General features: G+C 32.4%; 2 protein-coding genes and 1 pseudogene across 3 annotated transcripts; all 3 read left to right on the top strand.

The window, feature by feature from the left end:
• The first annotated feature begins 7480 nt into the window (after positions 1–7480).
• On the top strand, positions 7481–8224 carry LOC101259022 (NDR1/HIN1-like protein 26). The gene has a single exon (XM_004233749.5). The coding sequence runs from the start codon at positions 7481–7483 to the stop codon at positions 8222–8224; it is 744 nt and encodes a 247-aa protein (XP_004233797.3).
• A 1526-nt stretch (positions 8225–9750) lies between these two features.
• LOC101259310 (cysteine-rich receptor-like protein kinase 10) lies at positions 9751–14598 on the top strand (annotated as a pseudogene).
• A 5340-nt stretch (positions 14599–19938) lies between these two features.
• LOC101264083 (cysteine-rich receptor-like protein kinase 10) lies at positions 19939–23455 on the top strand. 2 transcript variants are annotated; one of them, XM_026029425.2, is made up of 8 exons: positions 20737–20812; positions 21094–21148; positions 21277–21486; positions 21577–21704; positions 21844–22054; positions 22202–22439; positions 22727–22877; positions 23063–23455. In XM_026029425.2, the coding sequence occupies exons 3-8, from the start codon at positions 21300–21302 to the stop codon at positions 23387–23389; spliced, it is 1242 nt and encodes a 413-aa protein (XP_025885210.1). In that variant the 5' UTR covers positions 20737–20812; positions 21094–21148; positions 21277–21299; the 3' UTR covers positions 23390–23455. The 2 variants fall into 2 exon arrangements, with proteins under 2 accessions (XP_010316618.1, XP_025885210.1); XM_010318316.3 differs by lacking the exon at positions 21094–21148 and having other exon boundaries at positions 19939–20812.
• The last annotated feature ends 1644 nt before the right edge of the window (positions 23456–25099 follow it).

The following is a 25099-nucleotide window of genomic DNA, read 5'->3' as shown; positions in this document are numbered from 1 at the left end:
GTTTAAAAAAGAATTGGTGTTATTTTTTTAATTTGTTTAAAGAAAAATAATTTTTTTATAATAATTTTCATTTTTCATATTTAAGGTCACAAGATTAAAGAATAATTTCATACATTTAATATTACTTTAATTTAGAATCATATAATTAAAAATCATTTTTTATTTCTTAAATTTTATATCAAAAATAAATTAAATTATTATTGGTGAAAGGAAGGAAATAGTATTATTTTTTTGGCTAAGAATTGTTTTAGGGATGGGTCCATTAGGTTGGGTGTAGAATAAGCAACTGCGCCCCTTTTGTTTTATTTAATCAGCTTTAATCATTTATATTTTGAACTCGTTTCAATTAGTTTAGATTTATAATGGCAAGGTGTATTGAAAAATTATTTTTTTTTAAAGTTTCTGATGAATTTTAAGCATCACACTGACAAACAAAGATTATGGTTTAAGTGTTTATTTTCTTCATTTTGCTTTGATCTTAACTTTTGCCTACAAAATAGATGAGGCTTTTTATTGCGTGTGGTACAAATTTTGTTAAACCAAATAAGTCCACTTTAGCTGATCAGAGACGAAACTCAAGTGGAATATTTGGATACAAGATGAGGGAAAATACTGAAACTGTAATCTATCGTGCTCTCTCTCTCTCACACACACATTAATTAGTATTTACTTCTTTTTTTCTGTCAAAGGTAAATTCCCAAATCCATTCATTTCATAGAATGACTTTGAATAGTTTTATTTCCGTTAATTATCATTTGTTTGCACTTAACGAGGATTTGAATCTTAATTAATTAAATTCGCTTATTTAGTGTGTTTATTTTTTAGGATTGAATTTTAATTATCCAGATTCAATTCATTAAATTTGTTTGTTTTATTTTTATTTACAAGTCTCTAAATAGGTCTGAATACATCTGAATGAATCAGATCTGTAACACAGACTTAAAAATAAGACTTTTATTTTAGTTCAACTACATCATAACAACTCATAATTTTTTTTCTTATTTAGTTAATGTTAATTACATGCTTATCTTTTTAATTTCTTTTGTTCTTATTAACTTAATATACATCTTTTACTATTATCAATTAATCAATCTATTTGAATTGATAAGCACTTCATGATATAATATTTAGCATGATTTCAGAAAATAAGAAACTATTAATGATTTGATCGATAACAATAACAAATGTCCATTATAAAATATAATGTTTTCATAAACATTATATTACTATTCTATATAAACTATTTTACATTATATTAGATTCTCAAAGTTTTTGAGTGCAAAGAATAGTCATATTAATGATGTAACTTAATGTTAAATTTTTAATAGATAAATCATATTACCTTTTTACGATAAAAAGGTGCAAAATATTATTTTGTTTAAAAAAATTATTTTGACTAAAATGAGGTTTTTATAATATTTTATTGATTTAGCGTTTAATTTCATATGTATATTGAAAACAAATAATTGAAAACAAACAATCCCAATAATCTAGTATTCAAATTCTGAGGCATCTTATTCAGATTTTTATTTTTTTAATGCATATCTTAATATTCAGATGTGTATTCAGATTCAAACGTCTAATCTTAATGGAAATAAATGAAACCTTAAATTGAAAGATTTTGTGGTGGGGCCTGCGGATGGGGTGTAGAAACAAAAGGACCGTAAATTACCCATTCTATCTCGATTTGTTTATCGTATATTTTTGATTTAATTTTTATTTTTATATGTCATTTTTAATTAAAAAAATATATTTTTCATTTATTATATCTTCAATTTATTAATATTTACTTTGCGTTTTTAAAAAAGACGTAGTGAGCCAATATATTTCGAAAATCTGTCGATTAATAGATATAGTTGTAAAGAACGGATACGGAGACAATTAGGCAAAAAATGAGTAAATGGAGTGCATACTCAGCTATTGCCTTTGACCATTTTTGGCAACTCCACTGGACCATCTTTTTCCCCTATTATTACTATACTATTTAGCATGCCTATAGGAGAGCACTCAACAGTCGACTTTTGACATTATTTTACATTATTCATTTTTATATTTAAATGATACGCACATGTTGTTGTACTCATTTCTTTCATTTTCAAACCCTCAAAAGAGCAAAATATAATGCTTTCTTTTAGTATTTGTCTTCAAGAATAGTTTCAATTTTTGTTGTTTACCAAATCACCATTTGAGAGGGGACGTTTTGCTTTTCAAAAATCAATGAGTATTATCAATCTGATTAAATTTAATCCAAAAGCCAAAGTCATTAACTTTCAACATATACGTTTTGATGTCCAAATTAATTTCGATACCTTTGTCAAGTGCTACATGGCATAGAACTAGTACGCTAAGCCGCCTAAATTAGTGTTTGGTCATATATACTAATTAATCTTACTATAAAGCTGATCTAATCAATATTTTAATTGAATTTAGCTACTACAAACATTTATTACTGTAAAGCTGATCTATAGTATAATAAATTGTTACCATGCACGCTGATTATATTATTACAACTTCTCCATCTCCTTATTCTCCACCAAGTGAACTTCAATGATAATTTCTTAATGTAAAGCTGATCTATTGTCAAAAAAAACAAAAGTGTAGTCAATTGGATTCTAAAAGTTGTTAAGTATATAAATTGCTTATCAAGATCTGATTCCAAGAAATTGATCAATTGTTTATATGTCACCTAGTTAGTAGTACTAAAATGAAAATACAGTATCAAAGTAAATATCCTAATAAAATCTGGTTCTTCATTGATTACATGTTTGAATCAATGAATAGCTCAAAAATTAACTAGGAAATAGATATGGGTTAGAAATGAGGGTGGTCCTCACCCATTCTATTACGTGATTCTTTTCTTGATCCTTTTTTATAAACAAAAACATAGAGACAACAAATTATGAAATTGTGGTCAATCTTGTAATAATTTAGTTTTCATAATTTCAACTATTTATTCACAATCTAACCCACTACTGCCTAATGTTTGGCTTTTTCTGGGTCTGAATCCCAGTATATCGGTAATTTTATCCTTGAATTTATTCTATTTCATATTCATTGATCCGTGGAAGAGACCAATGAGATATTACTGCATTGAGTAAGCTCCTCTATAGTCCCTTTCTTTGTAAAAATAGAATTCCAACTATCACACCCTAGTTATGCTTACGGTTTTGACACTACCCAATGTGTAGCTTAGACGCTGTATTTTTGTTAAAAATTATTTGATCCATATAAATAATTTATCCAATATCTAATAAGTAAACTTTATAGAATCTGAAATTTATGAACTCAATAGTAGTTCCTTTTTTGCGTACAAAACGTGACACGTGTCTAGGTTGGAAATCAATAAAATCAAAGGCAAAAACAATATACTTATAAATATAAGGTTCATTAGGGGTTTCCGTTCATTAGTATTATTTTAAATGATAATCATCAGCTAATCAATAAGGAATGAAGTCTGGCAAAGCTCACAATAAATTAAGCTACGAAAAAAAATACAAGAATATATAAAATATATTCATCTATAATTTTAAATGATAAAGTGAAGAAAAAAAGAAATGAAAGGTTTAGTTGTTGACAAGGAAGAAACCAAAAAATAGCCACTAAAGCGCGGCGCATGCTATGGGTAGTTCAATGAATGCAATTTGAACTTTTTCATGTAATAAAGAAAGGCCTAACTCATGGCTGGTTGGTAAAGTAAGATAATGATTTGTTCGAGCATAATTATGTCAACTAATGTTTAATAATTTTATAGATTCATGTTATGTTTTATTATGTTATTTTAAATTTTTTTATAATCAGTTAAATATATAAGGCGCATGTAACAGGCTCATCAATGATGTATCAAAATGACGAATTAAACAGTCATGTGACATACATATTGAAAATAATTTTAAAATAATAAATTTCAGTTTTTTTTTTAAAAAAAGCCATGACTTAATGACATGTTCAATTTTTATCCAAATAATTTTTAAAAGAATTAACCACTCACAAGCCCTATGCTGTCTCCTTCACCACCCCTACTCCTGATCCTCAACCTCTTCTCCACTAGATTGTCTTTCCACATTTCACAACCCCCTATTCCAGATTGTTTTTCTCCAATATATACTTTCATAGTAATTTAACTATTTAAAAGAAATTATTTACAAAATTCAATTTCTTGTCAGAAAATGATTCCTCCTACTTATAACTTCATATAAAACCAAATTCTTCAAATCTAAACAAAGAGTTCCCTAAAAAAATTTTCTAGATTTTCTTTTAAGAAAATATATTTTGATTTTTTAAAAACCATTTCAAGGAGGAAGAACGACTACAAAATAAGAAAAGTTGTTTAATCTTGAAATATCTTGGTGTTGTAGCACTATTAGATCTATTTCTCCATGGAAGGAGTTTAAGTTTTGAAAAATGATAGCTAAAATGGGAAGAAAAAGAAAAGAATTAAATAAGAACAGGTTATATTTAAGCTCTCCACGCGCTGATAAGGAGTGTATCATATTCACTGTCTTGTGTCAGTAAAAAGTGTCAAAATGACACAGCGAGACATGACATGAGGTGTCTTAAATGAACAATAGTGTCAATTTTAGAGGGTCATTGATGGTTTAGCTTGTTCAAGTTTTTTTTAAATAATTTGATTGATTTCCACCTAATGTTGATATTTATATTGGGTTGCGACTCAAATGAAGATTATGCATTGTATGAACTATGATTTATACGTGACATACTCATTAAAAAAAAATTATTCTTATAAGTGCTGATTCAAGATCTCTTATAATTGTATGTGTCAATCTCAAGTTGAAAACTTTTGAGGTACGACTTAGTGAAGTGAATGCGTATTGCTAAAAAAGATGAAATGTTTTATATGGCTAACTTAACTAGCTAATAGAAGAATAAGAACACACACAAACAAAGTAATTAAAATTTGAATCAACATAAAAGATGACATTTTATGTGATTAACTTAATTAGCTAATAGAAAAATAAGGACACACAAACAAATAAAATAATTAAAATTTGAATCGAAATAAGTTAATTAAAACACTTTCTTAAAATTAAAATGTTGAATTAAAATATAATCAGACTTAATTTGCACCTCTTAGATGAAATATCCTCCTAAAATTAGAGAATGACTATGTATTAAAACAACTAATAAAGGACTTTTAGCCATCTGTAAACTACTTCATCGCCCTCTTTCCTTGAGAGAGAACACGTCATCGATCTCTTTAAGACTTTTAAAGTGGGAGACCGACCAATTAAGATGTGATAATTGTTATAACATGAATATTCCAGTCGGTCCAAAAGAGCACCACATTAATTTGATTATGGGTTGTTGTGGTAGTAGTATTTTTTTGATAAATAAATACGTGGATATAAACATTGATAAGTACTATATAGTATAATATTGTTATTACTCCGCCTAGCTAACTCTATCTTGAACTTTTGAAGGGATTTCTTGCTACCTTTCCACGTAATTTTGCACATTATCCCCGCACCATTTCACAATTTTGGGGGAATGTGATGTGATTAATTAGTTGGAGTAATAATATTATATTAGAGCCAATATACTTAAGCATCATCACTTCTCTGCCAAAAAATAAATAAATAGGTGGACATTTAGATGTCATCAAGAAGAATAAAGAATATATTAGCTTGGGAATATGTGTTACACCTTTTTGATCATGATTTCAATAATCGAGTAATGATTTTTCGTAAAAATAGACTATAACATACTTGAACTAAACTATTATGAGATCAACTTAATGTAGTATATTAAACAGAGTTACTATTATACTCAAGATCCTTAAGGACGAGGAGAAGAATGAAGAACTTACGAGAAGAGAAAGAGAGAAAATATCATTGAATTAAAGAGTATATAGTGAAAAAGACTTGATACTCGTTACTCGTGTAAGATGTAAGAAGTATATTGAAGATCTATTTATAATGGACTAATTCGCAACCTAAATATATGGGCCATATTAGTTTATTGGGCCACAATTGCATTGGGCCTTACAGTGTCATTCTATCTGACATATATAATTGTACGAGAATTGATCAAGTATCTATCTTATTTTCTTTATGTCCTTTGACAATTTATTTTGTTTCAATAGTACTATTTTTATGGTAACATATTTTGATGTTCTTCTTGTTACTTGAGAAAAGTTAATTTATTTGTTTTGATATTTTGATGTTCTTCTTATTACTTAAATACGAGTAAATTATTTATTTAGACATTTTGATGTTCTTCTTCTTATTATTACTTAAATAAGAGTAAGTTATTTATCAAGCTACAAGATATTATCATTATCAACTGAATAACAATAAATCCGTAAAAATTTGGATATTCTCGAGAAAAAACCAAAATTGTTTGTTTGATGATTCATTTTCAATGAACAATTTGAAACCTTTAGAACTAGAATATTAGTAATGAATAATGTGATAAAAGAACTCAAGTGTGATGATGATTTATTATATGTCGCTTGTGTTTGGTATGAATAAAACCCTTTTTAAGAATTTTTTTGGGAAAAGATTTTAAATATACTCATATAATATTCGAAATAGTTCTAATATACCCTTTCACCCGCACCTTCACCCCACCGTTCGACCAACCCACTCCCGCTATCCTCCAACTCTCACCCCAATCACATCCCATCTCTATAGCATTTTATCAAGTATGATTCATCCAAATATTCTAATATGTGATTATACTTGGTCTCTGTATTGTTTACTTAATAAGTGTTGAATGCCTTGAATCGGACCCGCTACAAACAGAAAGGACGGGGGTCTCGCTGCCCGGTTAGCGAGTCGGGGGATCCGGGGGGGTGACGCGCCCCCTGGCCTGGGGTCCGGGGGGCGGAGACGCCCCGGCCCGACGGTATACAATGTTGTTGTATTGGGCCCTTAATTTTCTGTAAATTCTGTATGTTGGGCCCAAGCCTGTTAGGGCGTAGCTTAGCACTATATATAGACGCTATGGCAAACCCTATATTGTAATTCTGTTTTTTGCCTCTCCATAATAAAACTGCTCCCTCTCTTCCCGTGGACGTAGCCAATTTATTGGTGAACCACGTAAATCTGTTGTCTTGTTTTTCACCACGTAAATCTGTTGTCTTGTTTTTCGCGTTTATATATTTTCTCGTATTATCTCAAATTCCGCACAACAATAAGTAATCCTAGATGTTGTTCAAATTTTTCAAAGTCTTTTGAATAATTAGTTCCATCAACTTGTCTCTAGTTATTTGGAGCTCCGGCTTTGCTTTGCCAAGAAATGGCCTTGGTATATTCCACGAGCATACTTGGCAAGAAAGAACATTTTTTTGTGAGTACTGTTGAACAAAGTATACTTGCACATGACTTTAGGAATTGCATTGCACTATACAAGAAATATTACAAGTTCAATTCAATTATTCTTTACTTACTTGAAAAATTTGAAACATTCTTTGACATTACTTTGTCCTCCAGCTAACTAACTAGTCTTAACATATATAACCATGTCCCCTAAATTTGGTCATGTTCTTCAACCTCAAGAACAACTAACATTAGTCTCAACCATGTATCCTGTGAAAACGGATAACGCGCACGAGTTACCTGTTTATGTAGATCAAGACCACCCTGTAAGGAGACACCATTCGGCTCGATACTATGCTCACCATATTAAAGAGAGTCTAACTACTAGAGTTTCCAAATTAATTTGTACAATTTTCCTAACCTTTCTTTCAATTCTTGGAATCATCGCATTTATTTTATGGTTAGGTTTGCGCCCTCATCGTCCAAGAATTTTCCTACATGACTTTTCGATTCCAGCTATAAGTCAGGGAATTGGACCTGAAAGTGCCCAAATCAACTTTAACGTAACAGCACGAAATTCAAATCAAGTTATTGGGATTTTCTATGATGCAATACAGATGTCAGCGACTTATCAAGAACAGAGTATTGGAACTTCACAATTGTTGACTCCATTTTATCAATTGCCCAAAAACACTACTGTTCTTGCGGGTACATTTTCTGGCCCCATGGTGACGGTGACCGGAACACAGTGGCAGCAAATGCTTGATGACCGGTCTCGAGGAACGGTGGTTTTCCGAGTGGAATTGACAGCCAGGATTCGATTTAAGATATGGTCGTGGAAAAGTAAACATCATAGGATGCATGCTAATTGTCCTGTTGGAGTAGGACAAGATGGTGTGATCTTGGTTGGTTACATAGATAAGAGATGTCCAGAATATTTTAATTAGACATTTCGATTCATGTTTTCGTCTCATTGAATTTTCGTTTGTTTGTTTGTATTTGATTGTGAAGAACAATACATTCTTTCCCTGCCACAATTACTCTAAAAGGCAAGGGCATCCTCTGTTTTTATATCTTTCTCCTTTAATGTGCATCTTGTAAGCCGAGAAATCTTATTCATTCCATCAGAACCATGGGCACATCCGATAATCATAACTAGAATGTATGGAATCACTTAACAAAGAGGCGTTAATTTGATTGTTGTACTATTGACATTTTCACAGATAAAAGTTGGAGCAGATGATATAATAATAACTATTTGTTTTGCTTCAACTTTAAGTTTTCGACCAAAAGTAATTATTGACTTAAAAGAAGACATTGTCCTTTCTACATTTACTTTCCAGCATCATTTTGGTGTAGGCATATGAATATCCAACCAATTAATTTGCTTCTTTTGAAAAAAGTGCCCTTTAAATTGCTGAATAGATCACAAGTCACAACCATGCAATGCAAATAAACTACTTTTTTGGCTATCCTTCCTACTAAGGTTTCTAATCAAACTATATATAACAGCATGTTCAATTATAAATATAGTCTTCATGATCACTTCAAAAGATACATATTTTGCTTCTTCAATTTCTTGATCTCTGTACTAGTATTTGACCAAAAATGAATAATCGAAGGATATTTAAAGATTCTTTATATCTCTACTGTTGGTTCTTCCAAGTTGTAGCTGTCTTATGTTTGACCTCTGTCGTCATATGGCTTTGTTTCGTTCCGAAAAATCCAATTTTCACAATAGTTGATTTCTCCTTTCTTGTCTTCAACATCAAGAATTCTTCTCTTCATAGTGGCAACAATTCTGTTCTCTTAAACGTTGAAATTTTTAATCCCAACAAAGGTATGAGCATTTACTATAATGATATCAATTTCGCTTTGAATTACAATGGTCTCGTTGTGGGAAAATATTCTACAAAAGGTATCTACCAAGGCCACAAAAATATTACAAGAAAGGAAGTCCAAATGTATATTGTTGATGAGCTATTTTGGCAAGAGATTGACAGTAGAAGTATCAATTTCATTCTTGTCTTGGAAACTATAGTTAAGTTTAAGATATTTGAATGGAGAACAAAGCAACGAGGGTTAAAATATGCGGCGGATATGAGTAATGTGACTATGAGTAACAACGGAACAATATCTAGTGAAAAACTTGTTAAATTGTACCACAAAAGTTCGCACTTGTGACATAAATCAACTGAAACTTCTTGTATGTTCTGTTACATATTATCGAAACTTCTTATTAAGGTCATGTGGTAAATTTAGCTTACTTAATGCATGAAGGAGATATAGGACTTACATTTCATTCCCAAATGTCTAAAAGACCAAAAGATTCAATTTTTGAATTTATGTTATTCTACAAAGATATTATAAGTTCTTTACCAAGATTAAGGCATGTTTTTATGCAAAAGCTTCAAACTGTCTTTCACTATTTGTTGTCCTGTTGGGACTACTTGTCTTAATTCTATGGCTATGTATGCGACCAAAAACTCCTGTTTACACTCTTCTTGATTTTTCTGTTCCTATCAACGACAATGAAAGTGAAATTGGTACTACTTTTCTTGTCATTAAGATTTGGAATAAAAATTATAAAGATTGGGATATTTACTATGACGATACTTCTGTAATGTGTTATCATAAACAAGACACTGTTGAAAAGACAATAATACCTCGTTTACATCAAAAGAGACATAAGACAACCACATTTTTGCAATTACAGCTAATTGTTGATAGGAGAACATGGAGTTCGCTGCTCAAATCTATAGCAGACAAAAGTACTGCTAAATTGCAGGTGGATGTGGCGACTAGGATTAAGTATCGGATGTTGGGCATTAAGATCAAACACCATTGGCTAAACTGTTGGGTTTTAGCAGGTGTGAATGGGAAAAGAAAAGAGAGAATATGAAAAGTAAGGTAACTATTTTGATTTTGGATTTGACAAATGATGTGATTGATTGATAAATTTTTTGGACAAAATTTATTTAATCAATTTTTGTTAAATCAAATAAATCCTGTTAATATTATCTCTCATAAATTTGCGGGTAACGGTAACATTTCGAAAAGTTGTTACTTTTCCGAAAAGTCGTTACTTTCCAAAAAGTAGTTATTTTCCTAACAGACACATTTTTTTGAAAATTTGTTATTTTTTCCAAAAGACACAACTTTCGGGATAAAATGGGTCTGAACAGATTTCACTGAACAGACATGTTCCTTGCTGAAAATGGCTATAAAAGGAAGTCAATTTTTGATTTTTCAAACACTGAAATTTTTTTCTTTCTCTGCATTTATTTTTTCTCTCAAAATAAAATCAAAGTGTCGATCGACTGAGTCTGTGTGACTTGTTGTTGTTCTTAAGTTCGTTGAAGTTAAAGAAGTTTGAGGTACCGCTATTTCTTTAACAGGTTTAATCCGTTTTATCTTGGGAGAAATTAATCCATAACCTTGTGTGCAGTGAGGGGATTAAATTTCTTAAGGACACACAGTAATTTCTGTGGACTCGGATTAATTCTTGTATTTTATATTTTTTCTGCTTCATCTTATTTCTGTTTCTGTTTATTAACCTTATAAATACAGATTATTGTAAGAAAAATAACATAAACTTGAGTGATCGTTTTTCAGTTGGATCAGATGGTAATACTCCAGGGAGAGCAAGGTCAGATTGCGACGTAGACCAGCAAAGTGGAAAATCACACACTATTATCACTAGACGAAATCTGGATATAGAATGATCATACGGGGTTCAGAATATAATCTTATTACACTTATACATTTTAAAATTTTTGCTACGTATGTATATATACTTCTATCAAAATGTTGTTTATGGCATGAACAAATGCTTCACCTCTATACACGATTAGACATTATGCAGAATGATCAGTATATGAGTAGAATGCTAATAATCTGGATAGACCCGAGTTGAATGCAGGATTTAAGATTTATGGGTTGAGATCTTTAAGATTTTATCCTGGAACCCCTTACTTTTTATTGTATTTTATACATAAATTTTATAGTCAGTGTTGAAGTAGTGTGTTCAGCAGATAAACCCAGTACTCCAAAGGCCAAAGCAGCATGTGCGCCTGCAGGCTAGGTGGCCACTTCTGTTGCTAATTGGCTTTGTGAATTCAATTTGAATCACTTTAATACAAGGAAAAAAGATAATAAGATACAAATCAGTTGGATCACACTTATAGGAATCTGATAAAGTTTGAAATGTTCAAAGAAGAGCAAGTAGCACCCAAAAATTCACTCCTAGTTGCCTTATTGTCATCCAAATCCATAAACTCTGCGTGTTAATTTGTCAACTGTTACACATTCAGCACTGGCCACTGAATTACTATCAGTCTTCCTACCAATTGTAACCAATCCATTATAGCATGTATTACATTTTCTTCAGAAATATCTAATTAAGCTTCTATATATTGAGCAACTTAAACAGCCATAACCATGAAAGATCATGGCTACTCTGCCTTCTTTTTTTGCATATCCATCTTTATCATATTCCCATCCTAGCGCAGCTGTCCGATTTAAAATACGTTCAGTGTGGTGGCAATGGTAACTATACTGAAGGTAGTGCATGCCAGAGCAATCTAAACACCCTCCTCAATTCCCTTTCCTTAAATATCGATGAGTATGGTTTCTACAATGCTTCCATTGGCCAAAATAGCGACAAGGTCAGTGTTATTGTGCTGTGTAGGAGATATAGGGCTTGATCTATGCCGCAATTGTGTCGATAACATTGGTCAAAGGCTTGTAGAGATATGTCCTAACCAAAAAGAAGCTAATGCTGGCTATGATGAATGTTCATTGCAGTACTCCAACCGATCCATCATAAACGATACTACATCATTTCCTACTCTGTATTATTTCTGGAATCATAATAATGCCTCATAACCAGAGGAATTTAACCAGGATCTCGAAAAATTATTGGTCGATTTGCGAGGACAAGCTGCAAATGGTGGTGATCCCGTCGAAAATATGCTAGTGGTAATGCGACAGGTCCAGATTTCCAGACTATATATGCACTTGTGCAGTGCACCCGTAATCTATCTCCTCAGAATTGCTTCAACTGCTTAACTGGTGCTTATGGGAATATGCCTAGCTGTCCCTGCAAGGGTAAGACTAGTGGCAGAATTATAGGACTTAGCTGCTATTTCCGGTATGAAACTTATCGTTTCTTCACTGACGTCGTAATGTTGGAAGCTCCGCCACCTGAAGGTGAATTACACTATATACTCTAATTAGTTTCTTTTAGTCCGTTTCATAAAGAATATCTCTTTACCTTTTTGGCAACTATTTAATTCTAAATTTCACTTTAGACCACAAAATTAGAAATGGAGTATAAAACAGCTTTTCTTTTTGTAGGGAATCATAATAAAATAGATCCAACAGGGAATGATGGTAAAACAGCTCCAATCACAAGGACGGATGATAAGAAAACTCGACTACCCATTATTATTATCATATTTGTGTCAACTATGACAGTTATTATTATTAGTGTATGCATTTTTGTCATCATAATGAAGAAGCGAAAGAGGAAGCTGGTGAACAAAATTCAGAGCAAGATGACCTAGATTATTAAGGGATATTGAACTTTTGAGACCTGACCAATGTTTCATCGAATATTTGGTTGGTGAAGGTACACTCGCGGATGATATTAGCACGGTAGAATCCTTGCAATATGAATTTTCTACAATCAGAGCAGCGATAAATAACTTCTCAAATGATAGTAAACTGGGAGAGAGCGGATTTGGTCCTGTGTACAAGGTAATATCTAATAAGGCCTGTTTGATGAAAAAAAATCATAAAAAAGATGCAACTTAATGCTTGGGACGCTGCCGATGAGTTCCAGCTGCCAGAGTCTTCGATAAGAAAGAGGCGTCTGAGTAAACAGAAGTGAGATCTTCCTATTGATACTAGCACTATTGAGGCTTTTGTTATTCAATTCATAACTGAATCAATTTTTCATTGTGTGCTCATCTGATCCGCAGGGTACACTTCAACATGGACAAGAAGTAGCAGTAAAAAGATAGTCAGCAACTTCTGGCCAAGGTGAATTAGAATTCAAAAATGAGGTTCTGTTGGTTGCCAGGCTTCAACACAGGAATTTGGTTAGGTTGAAGGAATTTTGTCTAGATGGAACAGAGAGACTTCTTGTCTACGAATTCTTTCCCAATGCAAGCCTTGACAAATTTTTATTTGGTATCTATTGCTTTAACTTATTATAGAACATGGAGCTTCAGCATCAATTATTTGTGATTATCTCTGAAGTGAAAAAATAATTATATAATGTTAGTGTAGAGATATTTAACTCCTAAGTTATACTCGTTATGTTGTACCCAGATCAAGTTAAATGTAGGCAATTGGATCAACAATCATTGGAGGTGTTGCTAAGGGAATTCTTACCTTCATGAGGATTCTAGACTTCGCATCATTCATCATGATCTCAAAGCAAGTAATGTTCTGCTTGATGCAGAAATGAATCCTAAAATTTCAGACTTTGGCATGGCAAAGCTATTTAAATTGGATGAAACTCATGGCAACACAGAGAGATTTGTTGGGACCTAGTAAGTTTTACATCTCTCATTAAATAAACTGTTAGTATATTTTGTGTATCATGGGGGTTTGGGACCTTAAAAGTTTTCCACTTGTTTTGTTTTGCAGTGGTTATATGGCGCCAGAGTATCTACACGGCCAATTTTAAGTCAAATCTGATGTTTTTAGCTATGGAGTACTGGTCCTTGAAATTGTAAGTGGCCAAAGAAACAATTGTTTCAGAAACGGACACTCTACCGAAAGCCTTTTGAGCTATGTAAGTAACCCGACTAGTTGTATATCTAATTGTTAGACTTTTGGTACACTATATTTATTCAGAAGTATTCAGCAGCACCTGTGTGATTTTGTGTGATCCTATAATTGAACTGTTACAAGCTTGGTTGAATTGGCGTGAAGGAACATTTTCAAATTTTGATCGACCCCATGTTAACAGGAAGCTCAGGACCGGTTTGTGACATAGCGAGATACATTCACATAGCTTTATTGTGCGTTCAAAAAGACGTTGCAAATAGACCAACCATGGGTGCACTTGTTCTCATGCTCAATAGTCACTCTTCAAGTCTTCCAATTATTGAAGAATCCAACTCAAGAATGGCAGAGACAAGTAAACTAGCCAAAAGTAAATCAATTTGTTCATCATGAAATGAGGCATCCATAACTGAGTTATATCCCCGATAACATCCTTCGATATAATAGGCTTTTCTTCTATGTTTTCTTATTTACTTTGTTATCTGTAAAAAAAAAAAGAAAGTAATTGTTATGATCTGTTCAAACCCACGGAATGGAAATTTTACTAGCTTAGTTGGTTGGCTACACGAAACAAATTAACTATTAGAGACTTTTCGTGCTTTAAATTTCAAACACACGGATGTTCCTGCTGCCAATTCACTCAATTATTGATCAAACCTTCTAATTAAATATCTTTACAACATATTTTCTCTTGATTTTGAAAGAATCTTTATGATGTGTATCTTTAATTTTTTCGATAATTATAAATAAAAATTGAAAGATCCTGAATGAACTGGAGAAGAATTTTGAATCTCAAAATTTTTCAACAATCTTGTATCAAAATTGAAAGGATATTCGAAGAACTTGAAATTCACAAAAGAATTATTTGTCCAACAACAACTTCATCACTTTTGTGTCCTTCAAAACTCACCTCGCCTATCTAAAATTTTGACAAGAAGTTTTTATGAAACAGAGAAAATGATGAACAAGAAGAATTTAACTTCTGAATTTTGGATAGTTACACTATATGAATGAATTTTTGACAATAATTTGGAAGGAAATAACACAATTTATGGGACTTAGTATTATTTTCAACCTTTTCCCCCTTAATTAGTGTAACAGATGGATAAGATCTTAATTTGATTTTCCAATCTTTTTCTTAATAAGTGCAACACATTGATATATAATGTATCAATAATAATAATAATGTATCCGAATCTTTAATTATGTATCCGAAACAACTAAAAAAAATGGGATATGTATAATCAGAAAAATAATAGGGATAGAAGGTAATTAAAATTATGAAATTTATGTAAGTTATACAATAATTTTTGCATATTTTCGAGTTTACCTCTCCTATATATGTTCCCTTATGAATTCCATACATCAGCCTCGGATAAAAAGTCTAGGAAGTTTCCTCATTGTATTTGCTCAGTAACACGTCAAAATTCAGAAAAAGATTGAATCTTTACATTAATGAGCTTGGTTCTGCTTCTCACATTCAGTTTTGATCTATAGTTTAGAAAAAATGATGATTTTTTAAAAAATATTAATAGATTTGAAGGGGATAAAATATGTTATTTGCAATATAAAATTTATATGAAGTAATTTGAAATAAAAGTACAACACACTTTTTCAGAATTAGTACACATATAAAAGTTTGGTCAAACACTAGTTCTCGTTCAAACATAATTGAAATTACTTTTTTTAAAAAATACTTTTAAATTGTTATAATTGTTTTACAAAAAAAAAACAATTTATTCTAAAAAAATTTACCAGCACTTCAAGCACGTTGAAAAAATATCAGCTATTTATGTTATGTCCAAATACCTACAGAAGTACAGATTTGTTTGTGAATTCACTTTGAATCAGTCAAGATATGAAGATAATTACAGTACTAGGAACCTGGAAGCCAAAATTCTAAAGAAATCACTGTGGATTAAAATAAAAAAAGACTAGGAAAATATGGGTACTTTGTAGAAAATTAGCTGGATTTCATTTTCTGGACTAATCATATAAAGTTGATGAGCAAGTAGTGGTCAAAATTTGCAACCTTGGTGGCTTCTTGGTATCTACTCCTGTCTCAATCCCCATATATTAGAGTCTGCGAATTTCATAAATTCTAAGGAGAAAAATTGGCAAATCCAAAGATATAGACCATAAGTTTTTGTCACGACTGGAATGTAGACCCCAGACGAGACCGGCGTCGTTGACCTCTCAGAGGTCGCAGACAAGCCTGCTTACGTCATTCTTACTTTACATAGATTAATTTTAGCGGAAAATTTGAAATTTTTGATTCTTTAATCATAATTGCTGAACATTCTTAACATTTCGTAATCGTTCATCATCAACCATCTAACATTTAAGAGAGAAACAACTGAAAGAAATAATCCATTAAGTATTAATTGTATATCGGCCAAAATAGCACCAATACAAAGTTTGAACCAAAACAGGAAAGAAACGCTAGTGAAACATGCTCCGCTAGCTCAACTCTAAAACTACGCTAGAATGTAAAACAGTAGCATCCTCGAAAGCCTGAGGACCTACCAAACTCCGGATGAATACTGATGTCCGGATAGCTGCAACAACGAACCTGTAGCTCTAGCGTCCACCTGTGCCTGCACCTAAAAGTAGATGTTCGTATGGAATTAGTACACACTTGTACTAAGTATGAGTATATGCAAGTACACACCAGGGACATGCATGAGGAAGAATAGCTCTTTCCTAACAACATGATTTTTGGAAGTCAAGTCAATGGACTTGCCAAATTGAGATTGGGAAAGTTATGCCATGAGAGTGACATGCATCATTATAATTATCGTATAGCACACAAAACATAACATATTCATATAACACATAACATATAACACATACTTTCTTTCATATTATTCATCCGTATACCATGAGACCTTATTATCATAGACTTAACTTTAAGACTTTCCAAAATGAGGGCTCAACATATGGGACCTCAACTAGGGAGCCTTCTTTAGCAAACACAGAGTCTGCTTCACTCATTCATTCGTATTTCATTTCAATTCATTCATAGGCCAGTGCGAACACCAGCTATACCTAGGATGTAGTTTAAGACTCTCATCGGGTTTGCTGTGCAATGATCAGGAATGACCTAATGTCATTACCTGAATCTAGCTCACCTCTTGATTTTCCTATCCTAACACCTTCGGTATCATTCATTTCTTTATATGATTCATTTGAGGCTGGCCTCATTCATTCATTGGGAACTTTAACTTTAACCGACATAGATCATGTGAGCATCATGAAATCCAGTGTCTTCCCCACACCGAAAAGAGGTGGAATCACCGGTCAAAGCGATTCAATAACATGCTAGCGTATATGGGAATTTAACCCCGCCAGATCCCTATAGTGGCAATATAGGTTCAAAGACTAGGAGATGTATGGAGACCCATACCCGGCAAGCCGGACAGTCTCATCTCATGAGAATTACGTGAACCTCCGCCCTTCCCGAAAGAAGGCATCACCACTCATAGCTAGCCTATCGGTGCTCGGTATAAAGTTCCATTACATGCAACTCATACATCATAGAAGTTTGCTTCTAGTATGAAGACATCATAGCTCAATAGATGATTTCTCATCTCATCATTAGTATTAAGTGTTTTAAACTCAATATTTTTATTAGAGTATTCATAGAGACTGGTCTCTTCATTATCTTACACTCTCATTGGTGAGTATGTATCGGTAACATTTACTTAAGCTCATTTAAGATTGCTCTCATCATATGCATTAACCTCACATCATGATTGTCACCACATTCTTCATTTCGTTACGTATATCTTAGGTTCACTTATTCTTGAAGTATGTTAAACTTATATATCTATACATACAAGCCATGAGACTTCATTTATAGTTCGTTAAGTGAATCCTTGTTTTTCTAAGATTATGTATTACAAGACTTATGTATCTTGTATATATGCCAAGATCTTTGATTTTTGATCTAAGTAGATGACATTATTCTTGAATATTTCACTCACGTATGACTTATGTATCAATACGGAGGTTTGGACACGAGAACCCAAATTTTGAATTATTTGGATATCATTTATATTTTTCATTGATTTTAGTTCTAATATTCAAAAATTTAGAACTCTAAGTTAAGTCTCAACATTTTCGTGAAATAATAAATTTTCTATTTTAATTAGAATTCTAAATTAAATTTCAATCATTTACATGAAAGAATAATTTCCTAATTTAATTAGAATTCCAATTTAAATCTCAATATTTACATAAAAGAATTAATGTTCTATTTTTAATTAAAATTCTAAATTAAATCTCGATGTTTACATAAGAGAATTAATTTTCCAACTTTAATTAGAATTTTAATTTACTATTATTATTATTTTTAATTAAATTCGCTCGAATAGGGAGGTTGTGGGTTCGAACCCCCACAGCCCCCTTATTTTTCCTCTCATTTTCGCTGAAGAGGAGACTGTGAGGTGGTGGGTTCGAACCCCCACAGCCCCTCAAATTTTTATTTTTTTTTTATACTCTGCTACAGTCATTGAGGTCGTGGGTTCGATTCCCACGCCTCACGTTTTATTTCTTCCCATTTTTCCCTCTCTCGCGCGCACTTGGAGGTCGTGGGTTCGAATCCCACGCCTCCCATTTAATTTACTGAATTAATTCCCTTCCCCTCTTTTCCCCAGGTCGCGTGTTCGATTCCCTTCAGCCCCATTTCTTTTCCCTTTTTCGCGAACTGGGGGTCGGGGGTTCGATTCCCGCCCCCAGCATCTCCCTTTTTTTTTTTTTTCCTTTTCTTCCTCTTCCTGTACCCGATTTCGAATCCCCCAGCCCCCCTTTTTTTTTTCTTTTTCTGCGAGCTACTGCAGCTTCACAGGTGAGGTCCCAGGTTCGAATCCTGGCGGCCTCATTCCTTTAAAATTTAATAAATTTCCAGATTTCCTTCATTAAACTTTAGTCTATATTAAAGTTGCATTGTTTCTGAAATTTTTGGTCATTTTTCAATTCGTTTTTATCAATATTTTCACTTGAATTCCTAAGAAAATTCGTAGACTATTATAACACTTTTTAAGTGCATCTTTTATGAGTTTGTTTAGCTAGAAGATTGTTAATCAATTACTATATACCTCATCATAATGAACATCATCTTGTACATCCATTATACACATCAAATACACAATAAATACAATCATATTACATTAAACTTTTGGAGCATTACATAGAGAACCTCATTCACCGTAACATACTTAATTTCAAGAAAACATGATTGCCATTCATACGATTCCAAGTACACAAACATAATCATATTCATCGCGAAAACATAATATACCTCTAAATCTACCAACAATCATACCCAACCTAAAATTCATTGGGAGCTAGTGACAAGGACATACAAAAGGGAACAACCCTAGTTTTCGGAATGAATATCTTGAACCTTAAGGGGTCTCTTGGGAAAGGGACCAAGAGAGAAGAAAATCCATACCTTAATCGATGTTCAAACTTTAAATGTTGCTGCCCGGAAAACTCCTCCAAACCACTCCCAATTCACTTCAACGTACACCTCACTCACCAAACCTCTCTTAGCCTTGACGTTTTGATTACTTTTTCTTTTGCTTAAAAAATTTTTTGTGAGTTCTTCAAGCATGAAAATTATTGATATTTTGGCAGAAATAATGTGAGGAAGATGGAGAACGTGAGAGAGGGAGTTTAGAAGCGTGAGAGAGAGAGGACTAATTGAATTAGGAGACTAATTCAAGAATTAGTCAAATAACATTAAAATAAATAAATACTAATCTGTTTTATTTATTTATTTATTCATTTAAAACGTGAAAGGACAATTATGCCCTTAAATACTTATTTACATAATTCTCTTTTTTTTGAATCGTTACAGTTTTATCTTTTGCTAGGTCAATTCGCTCAAAAGGTCACTGCACCTAGTCCATACGTTTTCTCTCTAACTCTATTTCTAGGTTACTAATATCAAAATTTGCTTGTAACATAAACAGACATAGCCATGGTTATTCAAAAGTGGTTACTCTTTCTGTTTCTGCATTTACATGTTCTCAATATTGTAGCCCAGCTGCCTCAGTTACAATTTGGTTCATGTGGTGAGAATGGTAACTATACTGAGAATAGTACCTACAAGAACAATCTAAACACACTCCTCACTTCCCTTCCCTCAAAAATAGATGGCTATGGTTTCTACTATGATTCTATTGGTGAGGTCAGTGGTATTGTGCTATGTAGAGGAGATGTGAAGCTAGACGATTGCCGCGTTTGTGTCTATAACGCTGCTCAAAAACTTGTACAGCTATGTCCTACCCAAAAAGAAGTTCTTGGTGGCTATGGTGAATGTTTGTTGCTTTACTCGAATAATCAATCCATTATAGAAACTCCATCATTCTCTGTTCGATATTTCTTTTGGAATGCTGCGAATGCCTCAAAACCCGAGGAATTTAACCAGGAACTGCATAAATTACTGGAAAATTTACGAGGCCGTGCTATAAATGGTGGTCCCTTTCGAAAATATGCTAGTGGTAATGTGACAGGTCCAGATGATCAGACTATATATGCACTTGTGCAGTGTACTCCTGATTTAACTCCTCGTAATTGCTTCAATTGCTTAACTGATATTTATAATAACATGCCTCAATGTCCTTGCCTGGGGAAGATCGGTGGAAGAATAATTGGGCCTAGGTGCAACTTCCGTTATGAAATTTCCCGTTTCTTCGCTGATGTGTCGGTGGAAGCTCCGCCACCTACAGGTAAATTATATTCTTCCACTTTCATTTGAACACCTAAGTAGATACTATAAGAACTTTAGTTACCTTATTTAACAATTTAATTTAATCAAACCTATAGACGAGATGGTTGCAAATAGGACACATAAAAAGAATTAGACAAACACATGAATAATGAATTGATGTATTGAAACATAATAAGGTGAATAAAATATGTCATCTCTAAGTAGAATAATTCAAGTTTTTTCCCAACATGTGTGGAACTGAAGTATTTGTTATTGTCATGTAATAACTTAAAACTTTAGATGGGAGGATCACACGGTTCATCGCCATCATAACACAAAGCATATTAAATTAGAGGTATAACAATATTGTATTTGTGATATTTAATAAGTATCTATAGTTTCTGAAAAGGGAAGATAGTAACTTATTTTCACATGAGTTGTTAAATCTGAGAATTTTATACTAACTTGAAGCATTTTCTTAAGGAAATGATGATAAAACAGCTCCAATGGGGAATGGTAATGAAACGGCTCCAACAGGGAATGATAATACAGCTCCAATAGTGCAGGATAAAAAAAAAGCTCGACTCGTCATTATTATCATTGTGCCAACTGTTATAGTTGTTATTCTTACTGTATGTATTTCTGTCATCTTAATGAAGAAGCGAAAGAGGAAGCTGGTGGACATAATTCTAGGTAAGATAGCATATAGTATTTATATGATTAAGGAAAGTAGAATTTTCACTCTATACTCTATTTGTTATTACTACTACTACTTTGGTGAAGGTACACTTGGGGATGATACTAGCGATGTAGAATCGTTGCAGTATGATTTTTCTATAATTAGAGAAGCAACAGAAAACTTCTCAAATGCTAATAAATTGGGACAGGGAGGATTTGGTCCTGTGTATAAGGTGATTAGACTTGCTTGATGCATAAAATGGACATTAACAATTCATACCACAAAACCACAACTTAGCTTGGGGTTGAGGATTCGCTGTTGATGAGCTTATAATAATTGATTCTTCAATTTGCTCTCGTATTATGTTTCAGGGTAAGCTTCAAAATGGACAAGAAGTAGCAGTGAAAAGATTGTCAGCAGATTCAGGCCAAGGTGATCTAGAGTTCAAAAACGAGGTCTTGTTGGTTGCCAGGCTTCAACACAGGAATTTGGTTAGATTACTCGGATTTTGCCTTGATGGAACAGAGAGACTTCTTGTCTATGAATTTGTTCCCAATGCAAGCCTTGACCAATTTTTATTTGGTATGTATTGCTTAATGTTTTGTTACTGTAATTTGACATGTCGTATGTAGTAAGGCTATCTGCCTTATTTTTGTTACGGAAAACTAAGTTCACAGCTATGAATTGGGAAAGGCAATCATAATGTTATAATCTTCCTCTTATATCCAGATCAAGTTAAACGTAGCCAACTGGATTGGGAAAGGCGATCCAAAATCATAGGAGGCATAGCTAGGGGAATTGTTTACCTTCATGAGGATTCTAGACTTCGCATCATTCATCGTGATCTCAAAGCTGGTAATGTTCTACTTGATGCAGAGATGAATCCTAAAATTGCCGACTTTGGCATGGCAAGACTATTTACATTGGATGAAACTCAAGGCAACACAAACAGAATTGTTGGGACTTAGTAAGTTTAACATCTTACACTAGATAGACTGTTATTATACGAAGCATTCTTTAATCATTTTTAGAAAAATAGGAACCTTGATATGAAAAAAAATCTTTCCTTGAAATGTTACGGCGATTTTCAAGAGGATCAATTTTGTTGAGCTAACTTGATTGTCCCTAAAAGTAGTATATGTCGAGATGAACATATTTTGTCCCCTCTCCCAACTTATGACGAATTAATTGTGGCTAACTAAATGTACACTACCTTGTTAGAGAAGTCAAGCGATATTTGTTTTGATTTTGCAGTGGGTATATGGCTCCAGAATATGCAATGCAGGGGCAATTTTCAGTGAAATCAGATGTTTATAGCTTTGGAGTACTAGTCCTGGAAATTATAAGCGGTCAACGAAACATTTGTTCCAGAAAAGGAGATTCAGTGGAAGACCTTCTGAGCGTTGTAAGTAGCTAGCTGGTCAATCACTCAATCAATTAAGTATTCCTCAACTCCAAACTAGTTTACTAATTGAAACATTCAAAAGAAAAATAATTGCTATTTAGACTAACACTCAATGTCATCAAATGTCTTTCTCAAGAGGAACGCATAATGTGAATCAGAGGTATTATAATTTATGATTTTTACAGGCTTGGTTGAACTGGTGCGAAGAAACAGTTTCAAATTTGATTGACCCTATTCTGAGGGGAAGCTCAGGCCTTGTTGGTGACATAGTGAGATACATCCACATTGCTTTATTGTGCGTTCAAGAAAATGTTGCTGATAGACCAAACATGGGTGAAGTACTTCTCATGCTCAGCAGTCGCTCTTTGAGTCTTCCAGTTCCACACAACCCACAGATTTTACACTTTGGAGATGTCTATACAACAATTTCTGAGTCCAGCAAAATAACGGAAAGTAAATCAATATGTTCTTCAGGAAATCAGGATTTGATAACTGAGTTGCATCCTCGATAAAACATCCATACATACATCTCTCTATGTATATGCACAAGTATATCATTCATTTTTAGGCGTGGTGTATATGTGTAGTGCACTCTCTCTTTATTTTGTGTTAGATATGCATGTACATATATTTTTAGAGAAAAAAATTCTACTAATATATCGAATATAAACAACTAAAAAATATAAAAAGTGACAAGTAAAAAATATTTTTGATATGTATATCTAAACACTGAAAAAAAAAAATTGAAAGCAGAGGGTTAAGTGGGCTGGGTAGAATTATATTTTTAAGAAAAATAAAATAATATTCTAAATTAGTATTTGATAAGGGTGAGGAGATGAAGTAAAAAATGAAATACTTTTATATTTAAGCAAAATAAAAAACTTTAAAAAATGATATGGGGTAAGAAAAATATTTTACATTTTATTTTATAAAGAAAATATTATTTTTTATAATAGTTTTTAAATTTTTAATTTTAGCTAATACTAATAATTTATTTATTTATTGTCAAGGTTGAATATTTTGTCCATGTGGAGTGTAACGTGGGAATTCTTTAAAATAAAAGAGAGAGTGTATTACACATACCATGATGAGAGTGGTATAAAAGAGAGAAATGTGTTTCTCAAACTAAAAAGTGATAATTTAGATATGAAACTCAAAAAAAAATATAGTTTAGGTGTGTTTTTGACACTTATCTCTAAAATAAATAGATACTAATCTAACTGATCAAACATTTAGCAAAATATCAAGGATGGCAAAAAAATTAATAATATTGACAATTACTATGTGAAAATATGACATTTGGGCCTAACTTAACGTCAAAAGTTAGCTCATGAGGAAAGATTTGTCCAAGTTGATATAAGAAGACTAAATCATCATCCCTCTACCGATGTGGAACTTCTTAACATTACTCAATAAAAAATTTAATAATTATATATGGAACTTGGAATCAATACCAATACTAGTTTCAATTGCATCGTGATCAACCTAATGTTATATTCATCAATCATGTCAATGTTCATTCCCCTTAAAACACATGAATGTTTTTTTTCCTTTTTTTATTAAAAAAAATGTAGTATACATGAAAGGTTTCCAATTTTTAATTTTGGAATATATATATATATACACGTTTCATGAATTCCCTCGGTAAAGTTCTTCTTCATAAAAAAAAAATAACGAACTTACACTGGGTCATCGACTGATAATATGTCATTTCATCTCTTCATATTCACTTTTCTTCTTTCCCTTATTTGGTGTATAGAATTATAACAATTTTTTGCCTCGTCCAAAAGCTAGAAGTTTTAGATACTTGCTCTTATATGAAAGGTTTCTTTCCATCAGAAAAATTCAATTAATTGTGCCATGTCAATTTCTGCAAAACAAACTCTACCTACCAATCAAATTAAAAATTGATTAAAACACCTAGGTTACATAAAATATGTCATTACGTATTATATAATAGAGAAAACAATTTTACCACATAAAATTAATACCACTTGAAGAAAAATTATTATGAGTTGCTTCACTTGCTACAACATCAAGTACGAAACTTTGGCCACTGCTTAATTACACCAGCAAAAGAAATCTCAAGATCAACAGCTAGATAAATTTGAAGTAAAAAATATTAAATAACATATTGAAGATAAATTCTTGATTTATTAAGAACAAAATAAAATGAAAAGAACAGTTAAATAATCCCCATTGTCTCTATTTACTTGTCCATT

The sequence above is a fragment of the Solanum lycopersicum genome, chromosome 2 (genome assembly GCF_036512215.1).
Source record: "Solanum lycopersicum chromosome 2, SLM_r2.1".
NCBI lineage: Eukaryota > Viridiplantae > Streptophyta > Magnoliopsida > Solanales > Solanaceae > Solanum > Solanum lycopersicum.
The sequence above is the reverse complement of the archived record's forward strand: the minus strand, read 5'-3'. Positions and strand labels throughout refer to the sequence as shown.

Coding starts and splice junctions, on each gene's coding strand:
- LOC101259022 (XM_004233749.5), top strand. CDS start 7,481: ATGTCCCCTAAATTTGGTCATGTTCTTCAACCTCAAGAACAACTAACA.
- LOC101264083 (XM_010318316.3), top strand. CDS start 20,062: ATGGTTATTCAAAAGTGGTTACTCTTTCTGTTTCTGCATTTACATGTT. Junction 21,487..21,576: donor GCTGGTGGACATAATTCTAG/GTAAGATAGCAT, acceptor ACTTTGGTGAAG/GTACACTTGGGGATGATACT. Junction 22,878..23,062: donor TGGAAGACCTTCTGAGCGTT/GTAAGTAGCTAG, acceptor TGATTTTTACAG/GCTTGGTTGAACTGGTGCGA.